General features: G+C 48.7%; 1 protein-coding gene across 1 annotated transcript in view; it reads right to left on the reverse strand.

Annotated features, from left to right (window-relative positions):
• The window catches only part of LOC140420857 (nitric oxide synthase 1-like), a 514,337-nt gene that overhangs the window by 235,309 nt on the left and 264,743 nt on the right, over positions 1-14,285 (reverse strand). Inside the window, exon 9 of the mRNA XM_072504947.1 lies at positions 3,756-3,857. Coding sequence (XP_072361048.1) covers positions 3,756-3,857 — 102 coding nt within the window. The remainder of the gene's footprint in view (positions 1-3,755; positions 3,858-14,285) is intronic.

Here is a 14,285-nt window from a genome sequence, read left to right on the forward strand (position 1 = left end):
GATGGCCGCAGCCTCTCCCCCCGCTTCACTCCCGCTCACTGGCCGGCTTAAACCGGCCAGCGTGGAGGCCCCCGCTCCTTCCCCTTTGCCCGATCCCAGGAAAACCAAGAAATCCCCTTTAGAACACAACCCCCACATACACACCCAAGCCCCAAAGAACCATCACTGCAAATGAAAGTCCCATCATTTCCCTTGTCCAAATATATACAGCGTCGACTCATTTAGTACATACACCAACACGCAGTGAAAAAATAAAGTTACAAGAGGCTACGTCGGTACACGACCATTTCTCAATTCTGCCACAGTCCTTCTGCCTTCGCAAACTCCTCCGCTGCTTCCGCCGTCCCAAAATAAAAGTCCTTGGATTTGTAGGTCATGCTCAACTTAGCTGGATATATTATGCCGCACTGCACCTTGCTGATGTACAGTGCCTTCTTCACCCGGCTGAAGGCAGCCCGCCTCCTCGCCAGCTCCACCGTAAAGTCCTGATATATGTGTATACCAGCTCCAGCCCACTGCACCACCCGCTTCTGCTTTGCTCAGCACAGGACTTTCTCCTTCACGCTATACCTATGGAAACACAGAGTTACTACTCTTGGCAGTTCACTCGCCTTTGGTATAGGCCTCCACGACCGATGAGCCCGATCCAGTTCATATCAGGAGGGATCGTCCCCCTCCCCCAATAGCTTCGCCAACATCGTGGCAAAATACTCCGTCGGCCTCGGACAGACCTACAATCCGCAAATTCTGTCACCTGGATCTGTTTTCCAGGTCTTCCATCTTGGCTCGCAGACCCTTGTTGGTCTCTATCAACCTCCGCAACTCCTTCCCCATTCAGGTGAGTTGATCACTGTACTGCGATAATGCCTCTTCCACTTCCTTCAGTGTCTCACCTTGCTTCCGCACCTCCGCCACTGCGCTTGATACCGCCACCCTCACCGGGGCAATCGCCTCCTCCACCAGCACTTTCAATACCGCCCCCATCTCCTTCTTCATCGCTTCCATGTGTTTTGTGAACTGTTTTTCAAGTTCCACAGCCAACACCTTGGTCATTTCTTCTGCTGTGAACGATGTGGCCACCCCTGGTGCTCCAGCCTCCGCTTTCTTTACAGTTCCTGCGCTGACTTTTTCACTCACCGGCGGACTTCCGTTAAACCCCCTTTTTCACAGCCGTTTTTCTCCCAAACTTGGACATTTCTCCTCCCTGTGCCTTCTTACAGCCTTTTCAGCCTCCGTTGCCCCCGGGACCGGGCGTTAAAATGGCAAAATTCCTATTCCCAAGCGGGAACCCTCCAGTGTGCGGTTGCCTCCCGCCCGCCATCACCAGAAGTCCCCTGGTCAGGCCTCCGTTTGGTGGAGTTTTGGACCTCGGTGTTTAAATCATTATCAAAAATAGTAGAAGTGGCAATATTACCTGGCCACTTGAGGCAAATTTTGGAGTCTCAGAAATACCAAGACTTAAAGAAGGGAAACGAGCCGATGTGGTGGCCTTTGCAACATTGATTGTCCGAAAGCAAATTTTATTATGATGAAAATCCCAAAGGTCCGCAAAAATATCAACATGGTTGGGGGAACTTGTCGAATTCTTTAAACTTGAGAAAATTAAGTTTTCCCTTGGTGGCTCAGATGGGGAATTCTGGATGAGATGAAAGCTATTCTTGCCACTATTTACAGATCTATTTGTTGCCAGTGGGTAAAATGAGTGGGGTAGGGGAGATGGGATAAGGGGGAGGAAAAAGAAATAAGAACAAAAATCTCAAATTAGGATGATTGTATTTTGATTGATTGTTTAAATGCTGTTTTGTATATTCCTTATTTGAATAATAATATCAAAAAAAGAGGAAGGTCTCAATGGTCTCACAAGGGGGTGGTTTGGTGTGGTTTGGCATGGTTTGGGGTAGTTTGGTGGGGATTTGCGTGGTTTGGCGTTGTTTGGTTTAACGTAGTTTGGTGTGGTTTGGCATGGTTTGGTGGGGATTGAGGTGGTTTGGCATGGTTTAGAACATAGAACATAGAACATTACAGCGCAGTACAGGCCCTTCGGCCCTCGATGTTGCCCGACCTGTGAAACCACTCTAAAGCCCATCTACACTATTCCCTTATTATCCGTATGTCTATCCAATGACCATTTGAATGCCCTTAGTGTTGGCGAGTCCACTACTGTTGCAGGCAGGGCATTCCACGCTCTTACTACTCTCTGAGTAAAGAACCTACCTCTGACATCTGTCCTATATCTATCTCCCCTCAATTTAAAGCTATGTCCCCTCGTGCTAGACATCACCATCCGAGGAAAAAGGCTCTCACTGTCCACCCTATCCAATTCTCTGATCATCTTGTATGCCTCAATGAAGTCACCTCTTAACCTTCTTCTCTCTAACGAAAACAGTCTTAAGTCCCTCAGCCTTCCCTCATAAGATCTTCCCTCCATACCAGGCAACATTCTGGTAAATCTCCTCTGCACCCTTTCCAATGCTTCCACATCCTTCCTATAATGCGGCGACCAGAATTGCACGCAATATTCCAAATGCGGCCGCACCAGAGTTTTGTACAGCTGCAACATGACCTCATGGCTCTGAAACTCAATCCCTCTACCAATAAAAGCTAACACACCATACGCCTTCTTAACAACCCTCTCAACCTGGGGTGGTTTGGCATGGTTTGGGATGGTTTGGCATGGTTTTTGGTTGTTAGGTGTGGTTTGGTGTAGTTTGGTGTGGATTGGAGTGGCTTGGCATGGTTTAGGGTGGTTTGGTGTGGATTGGGATGGTTTGGTGTGGTTTAGCATGGTTTGGCGTGGTTTGGTGTGGATTGGGATGGTTTGGTGTGGTTTAGTATGGTTTGGTGTGGATTGGGGTGGTTTGGTGTGGTTGAGCATGGTTTGGGGTGGTTTGGTGTAGTTTGGCGTGGTTGGTGTGGTTAAGCATGGTTTGGGGTAATTTGGTGTGGATTAGGGTGGTTTGGTGTGATTTAACATAAGAACATAAGAACTAGGAGCAGGAGTAGGCCATCTGGCCCCTCGAGCCTGCTGCCATTCAATGAGATCATGGCTGATCTTTTGTGGACTCAGCTCCACTTTCCGGCCCGAACTTTCCAACTTTATCTTAAAAACATTTAATGAAGGAGCCTCAGCTACTTCACTGGGCAAGGAATTCAATAGATTCACAACCCTTTGGGTGAAGAAGTTCCTCCTAAGCTCAGTCCTGAATCTACTTCCCCTTATTTTAAGGCTATGCCCCCTAGTTCTGCTTTCACCCGCCAGTCGAAAAAATCTGCTCGCACCTATCCTATCTATTCCCTTCCTAATTTTAGAAGTTTCTATAAGATCCCCCCGCATCCTTCTAAATTCCACCGAGTACATTCCACAGTTTGGGGTGGTTTGGGGTGGTTTGGTGTGGATCGGGGTGGTTTGGTGTGGTTTACCGTGGTTTGGTGTGGTTTAGCATGATTTGGAGTAGTTTGGGGTGGTTTGGTGTGGGTTGGTGTGGTTTACCGTGGTTTGGTGTGGTTTGGGGTGGTTTGGTGTGGTTTGGAGTGGTTTGGGGTGGTTTGGTGTGGGTTGGTGTGGTTTACCGTGGTTTGGTGTGGTTTGGGGTGGTTTGGGGTGGTTTGGGGTGGTTTGGTGTGGTTTGATGTGGTTTGGTGTGGCTTGGTGTGGTTTGGGGTGGTTTGGGGTGGTTTGGAGTGGATTGGGGTGGTTTGGTGTGGTTTACGATGGTTTGGTGTGGGTGCTTACCTTCATACCAACCCTGCTTTACCTGGAAACTGTGAAGAACAGCAACAGTCAATTCCACAGCAACCTTGTCCTTCCAAAGGGACACAATCTTCCTGGTATCCAACCCCATCCTCTCTGCAACTTCCTGCCAAATGATAAAGCTGACAGGTTAATGAAGAATGGAATGTGGGAGAAAGACAGAACATTGTGTGCAGTTTTGGTCTCCTTCTCTGAGGAAGGATGTTTTTGCTCTCGAGGGAGTGCAGCGAAGGTTTACCAGACTGATTCCAGGGATGGCGGGACTGTCATATGGGGAGAGATTGACTAGGTTGGGATTGTTCTCGCTGGAGTTCAGAAGAGTGAGGGGGATCTCATAGAGACTTATAAAATTCTAACAGGACTAGACAGAGTAGATGCAGGGAAGATGTTACCAATGATGGGTGTGTCCAGAACCAGGAGTCACAGTCTGAGGATTCAGGGTAAACCGTTTCAGACAGAGATAAGGAGATATTTCTTCACACAAAGAGTGGTGAGCCTGTGGAATTCATTACCACAGGGAGTTGTTGATGCCAAAACTTTGAATTTATTCAAGAGACGACTGGATATAGCACTTGGAGAGAATGGGATCAAAGGCTATGCGGAGAAAGCAGGTTTAGGCTATTGAGTTGGTTGATCAGCCATGATCTTGATGAATGGCGGAGCAGGCTCGAAGGGCTGCTCCTATCTTCGATGTACCTATGTATTATAAGATCATAAGAAATAAGAACATTCAGAAATATTCCATTCAGCCTGCTCCATCAGTCAATCAGGTAGTAGCCATAACGCATTAATCCGTGAATCCCTTGCCAATAAAAAATCTGTCTAAATTGGCCTTGAATGAAGCAATTTCCACAGCTTTCTGGGAAGAGAATTCTAAAAACTAATGACCCTCTGAGAGAAGGCATTCTACCCCATCTCTGGCTTCAGACTTAAGAGAGACCCCCGGCTGGGTTCTCCGTTCCTGGGGTCGGGGCAGGATTCGTGGACTTCCATGACAGCAAAACTGGCGCCACATCTAGACTGATTCAGCAACTGGTAAGAGGCTAGAGCCGGCATCATGTGGAACACAATCGATTCCAATGAAAAACGGTGCAAGATTCGCTGGATTCATGATCGACACTCAGGAGGCCGTTAAGTTGCAGCTACATATATACACTTCACTCCCACACAACCTAACCCCAGCCAACAAGATGGTACTGGTTGCACTGGAACGTGCCCATCCTGCTGATGGGTCACCTGGGCCAGAGACCACCTAGGAGGGTGGCATGAGAGGACACATATATGGCCCATGGCCCTAAGTTCACAGTGAGCTGTCAACGGTGTGCGCAGATGCATGGCTGCCTTGCAGGAAGGTAAAAGAGGTGGGGCAGTTGCAATACTGGTTAGAGAACATATTACAGTTGTACAGAGGGAGGACACCATGGAAATAACTGTGGGTAGAGCTCAGAAACAGGAAGGGGGCAGTCACTATGATGGGAATGTACTACAGGCTTCCCAACAGCCCACGGGAAGTTGAAGATCAGGGGCGGGATTCTCCAACCTCCCGCCGGGTCGGAGAATCGGCAGGGGGCGGCGTGAATCCCACCCCCGCCGTCTGCCGAATTCTCCGGCGCCGAGGTTTTGGTGGTGGCGGGAATCGCGCCGCGCCGGTCGGCGGCCGCTGGCAGCAGGCCCCCCGGCAATTCACCGGCCCACGATGGGCTGAGTGGGCGCCCGTTTTCGGCGGGTCCCGCCGGCGTAAATCACAACAGGTCCTTACCGGCAGGACCTGGTTCCACGGGCGGCCTGCAGATTACTCAGGGGGGCGCAGGCGATCGGGGCCCACCGATCCGCAGGTGGGCCTGTGCCGTGGGGGCACCCTTTCCCTCCGCACCTGCCACTGTCAACCTCCGCCATGGCCGGTGCGGAGAAGAACCCCCTGCGGATTCGCTGGGATGACGCGCATACACCAACTCGCGCCGGCCAGCGGAGGCCCTTCGGCGCTGGTTGGCATGGCGCCGAGCCCTTCAGCGCCAGCTGGCACAGCGCCAAACACTCTGCTGCCGGCCTAGCCCCTGAAGGTGCGGCCCACGCCGGAGTGGTTCACGCCTCTCCTCGGCTCCAGAGTGGCCCGCCCCGCCGGTTCGTGGAGAATCCCGCCCCAGATATGTAAACAGATTCTGGATAGATGTAGAAATAATCGAGTGGCTGTAGTGGGAGACTTTAATTTTCCGCACATTGACTGGAAATGCCTTAGGGCTAGGGGTCTGGATGGTGAGGAATTTGTTAAGTGTGTCCAGGAAGGTTTTTTGGAACAATATGTGGATAGTCCGATGAGAGAGGGAACTACACGCGACCTAATACTAGGGAATGAGCCCAGTCAGGTCATCAAAGTTGCAGTGGGAGAACATGTGGCAAACAGTGACCACAATTCTGGAAGGTTTCGGATACTCAGGACAAGTGTTGTCCGAGGGGTAAGGTGCTAAATTGGGGGAAGGCTAACTGCAACCAGATTAGGCAGGATTTGGAGGCTGTTGTTTGAGAGAGGCTGTTTGAGGGTAAATCCACATTTGCCATGTGGGAGTCTTTTAAGGAGCAGTTGATGGGAGTGCAGGACGGGCATGTGCCGGTAAAAAATAAGGACAGGAAAGGCAGAATTCGGGAACCACGAATGACCAGGGAAATTGAAAATATTGTGAAAAAGAAAAAAGATGCATATATGAGGTACAGGCAACTAAAAACAGATAAAGCACTTGAGGAATACAAGGAAAGTAGAAAAGAGCTCAAGAAGGGAGTGGGGAGGGCAAAAAGGGGTCACAAAATTTCCTTGGAAGACAGGATTAAGGAGAATCCCAAGGCATATTACACATATATTAGGAACAAGAGGGTAGCGAGAGTAAGAGTTGGTCCACTCAAGGACAAAGGAGAGAAATTACGTGTAGAATCAGAGGAAGTAAGTGAGGTCCTTATTGAGTATTTTGCATCGGTATTCACAAAGGAGAGGGGCACTCCTCTGGTGGTGTCTCAGAGGGATGTGTAAACACTTTAGAACAGGTCATTATTACGAGGGAGAACGTTTTAGGTGTGTTAAAAAACATTAAGGTAGACAAATCCCAGGCCCAGATGGCATCTATCCCAGATTACTGAGGGAGACAAGAGATGAAATCACTGGGCCTCTGACAGAAATCGTTGTGTCCTCATTGGCCACAGGTGAGGTCCCAGAGGATTGGAGGATAGCCAACGTTGTACCGTTAATTAAGAAGGGTTGCAAGGATAATCCGGGTAATTATAGGCCAGTGAGCTTGATGTCAATGACAGTGAAATTGTTGGAAAAGATTCTCAGAGACAGGATCCATGACCATTTGGAGGTGAATGATCTTATTAGCACAGTAAGAAGTCTGACAACACTAGGTTAAAGTCCAACAGGTTTGTTTCAAATCACTAGCTTTCGGAGTACTGCTCCTTCCTCAGGTGAAACAAACCTGTTAGACTTTAACCTGGTGTTGTAAGACTTATTACTGTGCTCACCCCAGTCCAACGCCGGCATCTCCCCATCAGGTCTTATTAGCGACAGACAGCATGGTTTTGTATGAGGGAGGTCAAGTCTCACTAATTTGATTGAATTATTTGAGGAGATGACAAAAATGATTGACGAGGGAAGGGCTGTGAATGTTGTCTACATGGACTTTAGTAAAGCATTTGATTAGGTCCCTCATGGCAGGCTGGTGCAAAACATTAAGTCACGTAGGGTTAGGGGTGAACTAGCTGGATGGATCCAGAACTGGCTTGGCCATAGAAGACAGAGGGGAACAGTGGAAGAGTGTTTTTCCGAATGGAAGTCTGCAACTAGTGGTGTTCCGCAGGGATCCGTACTGGGACCTCTGCTCTTTGTAATATATGTAAATGACTTGAAAGAAAACGTAGAGGGTCTGACTAGCAAGTTTGCGGGTGATACTAAGATTGCAGGAGTTGCGGATAGCGATGAAGATTGTCAGAGAATTCAACAGGATATAGATAGGCTGCAAAATTGCGCAGAGAAATAGCAGATGGAATTTAACCTGGACAAATGCGTGGTGATGCATTTTGGTAGATCCAATTCAGGTGGGAGCTATAAAATAAATGGCAGGAACAGGAGTATAGAGACAGAGAGATCTGGGCGTGCAGGTCCACAGATCCTTAAAAGTGGCAGCACAGGTGGAAATGGTCGTAAAGAAAGCATATGGCTTGCTTGCCTTCATAGGATATCGAGTATAAAAGCTCGAGAATTACGTTACAATTATATAGAATGTTGGTTAGGCCACATTTGGAATACTGCGTCCATTTCTGGTCACCACACTACCAGGAGGACGTGGAGGCTTTGGAGAGAGTACAGAAAAGGTTTACCAGAATTTTGCCAGGTACGGAGGGTATTCGCTATGAGGAGAGATTGAATAAACTTGGATTGTTCTCCCTAGAGAGACAGAGGCTGAGGGGCGACCTGATAGAAGTTTATAAAATTATTAGGAGTATCGATAGAGTGGAGGCTTTTTCCCAGAGTGGAAATGACAATTACAAGGGGGCACAAGTTCAAGGTGAGGGGGAAAGATTCAGTGGAGATGTGTGGGGGAAGTTTTTTACACAGAGTGTGGTGGTGGCCTGGAATGCACTGCCAAGTGAGGTGGTTGAGGCAGATACGTTAGCGACCTTTAAGACCTATCTGGATAGGCACAGGAACCGACGGGGTACAGAAGGAGACAGGTGATTGGTCTAGATAGGACACAAGATCGGCACAGGCTTGGAGCGCCGTAGGGCCTGTTCCTGTGCTGTATTGTTCTTTGAAAGATGGAAGGGTAGGTAAGTCAGTATGTGTCCACCAGAGAGTGAAGGCATGAGTTCACGAAACCCCACCAGAAAATACTTGATAATCACAGCAGGTCTGACAGCATCTGTGGAGAGAAAAGGGAACTAATGTTTCGAGTCTGGATGACTCTTTGTCAAAGCATTCATGCCTCAATGGATGTTGTCAAACCTGCTGAGATTTTCCAGTATTTTCTGTTTTTGTTTCAGATTCCAGTAATTTGCTTTTATTAGGAGTTCATGAAAGATTGCTGGGAAATTGAATGAAGGAAATTCATGCATTTTCTCTGAAGTTGATGCAACTGGGAGTTTAGATTGTGGTTTCTGAGAGAAATATCAGCTAGTGAAGCATTTAGCGAACGTTCAGAAATCTGCCAGAAGAAGAATTGTGTGCAACTGGACCAGCCTGAGCAAGGGTGTTAAGATGGTGGTAAATTATTACCGAGGCCTTTGTGTATGCGATAAAAGGAATAATGTGAGTTTGAATGATTTTCTGATGTTTGTATGGAAATCTTTCCAAACTGTTTGTCTAGTGTAACATAGTTCGTTTTTTTCTGTTTGATGAATATTTCATTCTTTGTGTCACCGCGATACTGACTGATTCTTGTGCATAAGTACCTGACCTTCACCGTTTAAAAAAAGTTAGGGGGCAGGATTCTCTGAGCCTCCACGCCGAAATCGCGCTCGGCGCGGGGAGGAGAATGGGCGTCAGACCCGCGATCGGGTCCGACCCCGCTCCTGCGATTCTCCTGTCCCCGGAGAATCGCTGCCAATCGGGCGTGCGTGGTCAACGTAGCGGCAGTCGGGGGCCATTGAAAGAGGCCCCCGCAGCGATTCTCCAGGTGCAGCTGGCCGAGTTCCTGCCGGCGTGGCTCTCTCATGGTTCCACCCGGCGGGCATTCGGCATGGCGGCTGCGGACTCAGTCCGTGGCCACCCTGGTGCGAGGCGGGGGAATAATTCACCGGGGGGGCCTCAAGGACGGCCAGGCAATTGATCGGGCACCAGCGATCCGCGGGCTCGTGCGATCTGCGGGGGGGGGGGCCTATCTTCTTGGTGCCAGCCCAAGTGTGGGACGGCCATGTCGCGCGGGATGGCCGACGCAGGCTGCCGCCGTGCGCATGCGCGGACCCCCGACCGGAAGTGCAGGGCCCCGTATCGGGAGCCGGAGCTGCGAGGACTACTCTGGGGCCCTGCTAGGCCCCTACAAATCGGAGAATTACCCTGGACTTACTCCAGGTAAGTCCAGAGTGATTCGCTCCCGTTTCTTTGAGTGTGTGGGGACATAGCCCCATTATTGGAGAATCTCACCCAGAATCTGCCAGGCCAGGTGTAGCAGGTAATCAGGAAGGCTAATGGAAGGTTGACCTTTATTGCAAGATTATGAGGGGCATGGTTAAAGATGATGATAGGTATGGACAAAAATTATGAAAGGCATGGATAGAGTGGATGGGCAGACACTCTTTTCCAGGATTGAGGTGTCAGTCACCAGGGGGCATAGGTTTAAGGTCCGTGGGGCAAAGTTTAGAGGAAATATGCGAGGTAGGTTTTTTTTTACAGAGGGTGCTGCGTGCCTGGAAAGCATTGTCAGGGGAGGTTGTGGAAGCAGATAAATTAATGGCATTCAAAGGCATCTTGATAAACATATGGATAAACATATGGATGGGTACAGAGGGATACGGCACAAGGTAGTGCTGTGGGTTTTGGCCAAGGGTGGTATCACGACCGGTACAGTCTTGGAGGGCTGAAGGACCCACCCTGGGAAAGAGTGTCTGTCCATCCATTCTATCCATGCCACCCATAATCTTGTGGTCCCCCCTCCACTCCCGTTGTTCGAATGTAAACAGTCCAAGTCTAGTCAGCCTCTCCGCATAGCTAACACCCTCCAGACCAGGCAACATCCTGATTAAGCCTCCTCTGCACACTCTCCAAACCCTTCACATCCTTCTGGTAGTGTGGCGACCAGAATTGTGCATAATATCCGAAGTACCAAGGTTCTATACAACTGTAGCATGACTTGCCAGTTTGTATACTCGATGTCCCGTCCAATGAAGAAAAGCATTCCGTATGCTTTCTTGACTACCTTGTCCACTTGTGTTGCCACTTTCAAGGATCTGTGGACCTGCATGCCCAGATCTCTCTGACTTTCTATATTCCTAAGAGTTTTGCCATTTACGGTATATTTCTCATTTATGTTAGGCCTACCAAAATGCATGACCTCACATTTTTCTGGATTAAACTCCATTTGCCATTTCTCTGCCCAAGTCTCCAACCTATCTATGTCCTGCTGTATCCTCGGACAATCCTCAACATTATCTGCCATTCCACCAACCTTGGTGTCATCTGCAAACTTACTAATCATACCAGCTATATTTTCCTCCAAATCGTTTATGTATACGACAAACAGCAGAGGCCCCAGCACAAATCCCTTTGGAACACCACTAGTCACAACCTTCCATTCAGAAAACCACCCTTCTACTGCTACCCTTTGCCTTCTGTGACCGAGCCAGTTCTGTATCCATCTTACCACCTCACCTCTAATCCCATGTGACTTCACCTTTTATACCAGTCTGCCACGAGGCACCTTGTCAAAGGCTTTACTGAAGTCCGTGTAAACAACATCCACCGCCCTCTTCACATCAATTATCTTTGCCACCTCCTCAAAAACCGTGATCAAGTTAATGAGGCACGACCTTCCCTTCACAAAACCATGCTGTCTCTCGCTGATGAGTCCATTTGTTTCAAAATAGGTATAAATCCTGCAAATTTGCTCCAATAATGTACCTACTTCTGATGTGAGGCTCACTGACCTACAGTTTCCAAGATTATCTCTGCTATCTTTCTTAAACAGCGGTACCACATTAGCTATTCTCCAGTCCTGTGGGATCTCACCTGTAGCCAATGAGGATACAAAGATGTCAGTCAAAGCCCCAGCAATATCCGCCCTTGCTTCCCTCAGTATTCTGGGATAAATCTCATCCGGCCCGGGAAACGTATCTACCTTAATATCTTTCAAAAGACCCAATACCTTCTCCTTTTCGATGTCAACATGACCCAAACTATTCACACACCCTACCCAAGAATCATCTTCCACAAAGTCCTTTTCTTTGGTGAACACTGATGCAAAGTACTCATTTAGTACCTCACCCATTTCCTCTGGCTCAACACATAGATTCCCCCCACTGTCCTTAAGTGGTCCAATCCTTTCCCTGGCCACCCTCTTGCTTTTTACATATGAATAAAAAACTTTGGGATTCACTTTAATCCTACTTGCCAAGGACTTTCCGTGACCCCTCCTAGCCCCCCTAATTTCCCACTGAAGAACCTTGCTACTTTCTTTATACTCCTCAAGGGTTTTGACTGTCCCCACCCCTCTAGACCGTACAAAAACCCCCCTTTTCTTTTTGGCAATATCCCTCGTGATCCAAGGCTCCCTAAACTTCCAGTTTCCCACATGGAATTGGGACCGGCGCCGGTTCCTCGATTCTCTGGGTCCCGAAAAGCGGCGTACTCAGACAGAGAGTACGCTGCACCGCCGTATCCCCAACGTGTGGCCATTGCTGGAGGCCCGCCCCGCCATTCTCCACCCCCAGCTGGCTGAAGTCCTGACGGCATGGAAATAATGTGGTCCTGCCGGTCGGGATACTCGCGTGAGGCTGCGGGCTCAAAGGCCGCCATGGTCGGGGGCGGGCCAATCGGTGGGCAGGGGTTGAACGACACCTGGCTAATTTTAGGCGGGCGGTCCAGGTTGGGAGCATGGCCGATCGGGGATCTATTTGGGAAGTCCAGCTCCGTGGTCCGAGTCCGCCATGGAGCACGGCGCGGCCGCTGGAGGCCGCAGCCAAGTGCATGCGCGGCCTCTGACCCGGAAGTGCAGGGCCCACATCTGCGGCAAAAGCTGCGTGCTTCTCTACGGGTCATTGCTAGCCCCCTGCAGGGCTATGAATACGTTGCCCTTTCATGCCAGTCTTTCTGGCTTGAAAGGCCACAGCTTTTATCGAGGAGTGGGGATATAGTCTCAGAAACAGAGAATCCGGCCCCAGGTTTAAATAAAACCTAAGGGTTAACATGAGTGCCAGCTTGGAGACGTTAGTAGCACTTCATAGACAAGCCATTCCTATAGCAACAGATAAAATTCCCAAGGACTTGTAGTTTTGGCAAGGATGTCTGCACTATGAAGTTAATTGGTACCAGGCAGCTGCCACTCACATGATCATCATAGAACACAGGATAATGGAAGGGAGTCTGGGGACTGCAGCTCAGGTGACTACTTAATCTAATAACTGTCTGGAAGCTTGTAGATACATACGTGACTGGCGATATTATATTATGTACGTGATTTGACTATGATTGGCAACTATGCTCATGTGTAATGCATTATGTAATCCTAATTATTAGTTGTGAGTGGACATAGATCATTTTGAATAAATGTATTCTTTCGATTGGTGTATGTTAATTACTTGAGATAACAGGGAAAACAATAACATAGAACATAGAACAATACAGCGCAGTACAGGCCCTTCGGCCCACGATGTTGCACCGAAACAAAAGCCATCTAACCTACACTATACCATTATCATCCATATGTTTATCCAATAAACTTTTAAATGCCCTCAATGTTGGCGAGTTCACTACTGTAGCAGGTAGGGCATTCCATGGCCTCACTACTCTTTGCGTAAAGAACCTACCTCTGACCTCTGTCCTATATCTATTACCCCTCAGTTTAAAGTTATGTCCCCTCGTGCCAGCCATTTCCATCCGCGGGAGAAGGCTCTCACTGTCCACCCTATCCAACCCCCTAATCATTTTGTATGCCTCTATTAAGTCTCCTCTTAACCTTCTTCTCTCCAACGAAAACAACCTCGAGTCCATCAACCTTTCCTCATAAGATTTTCCCTCCATACCAGGCAACATCCTGGTAAATCTCCTCTGCACCCGCTCCAAAGCCTCCACGTCCTTTCTATAATGCGGTGACCAGAACTGTACGCAATACTCCAAATGCGGCCGTACCAGAGTTCTGTACAGCTGCAACATGACCTCCTGACTCCGGAACTCAATCCCTCTACCAATAAAGGCCAACACTCCATAGGCCTTCTTCACCACCCTATCAACCTGGGTGGCAACTTTCAGGGATCTATGTACATGGACACCTAGATCCCTCTGCTCATCCACACTTTCAAGAACTTTTCCATTAGCCAAATATTCCACATTCCTGTTATTCCTTCCAAAGTGAATCACCTCACACTTCTCTACATTAAACTCCATTTGCCACCTCTCAGCCCAGCTCTGCAGCTTATCTATATCCCTCTGTAACCTGCTACTTCCTTCCACACTATCGACAACACCACCGACTTTAGTATCGTCTGCAAATTTACTCACCCACCCTTCTGCGCCTTCCTCTAGGTCATTGATAAAAATGACAAACAGCAACGGCCCCAGAACAGATCCTTGTGGTACTCCACTTGTGACTGAATTCCATTCTGAACATTTCCCATCAACCACCACCCTCTGTCTTCTTTCAGCTAGCCAATTTCTGATCCACATCTCTAAATCACCCTCAATCCCCAGCCTCCGTATTTTCTGCAATAGCCTACCGTGGGGAACCTTATCAAACGCTTTGCTGAAATCCACATACACCACATCAACTGCTCTACCCTCGTCTACCTGTTCAGTCACCTTCTCAAAGAACTCGATAAGGTTTGTGAGGCATGACCTACCCTG

Source organism: Scyliorhinus torazame, chromosome 5 (genome assembly GCF_047496885.1).
Source record: "Scyliorhinus torazame isolate Kashiwa2021f chromosome 5, sScyTor2.1, whole genome shotgun sequence".
NCBI lineage: Eukaryota > Metazoa > Chordata > Chondrichthyes > Carcharhiniformes > Scyliorhinidae > Scyliorhinus > Scyliorhinus torazame.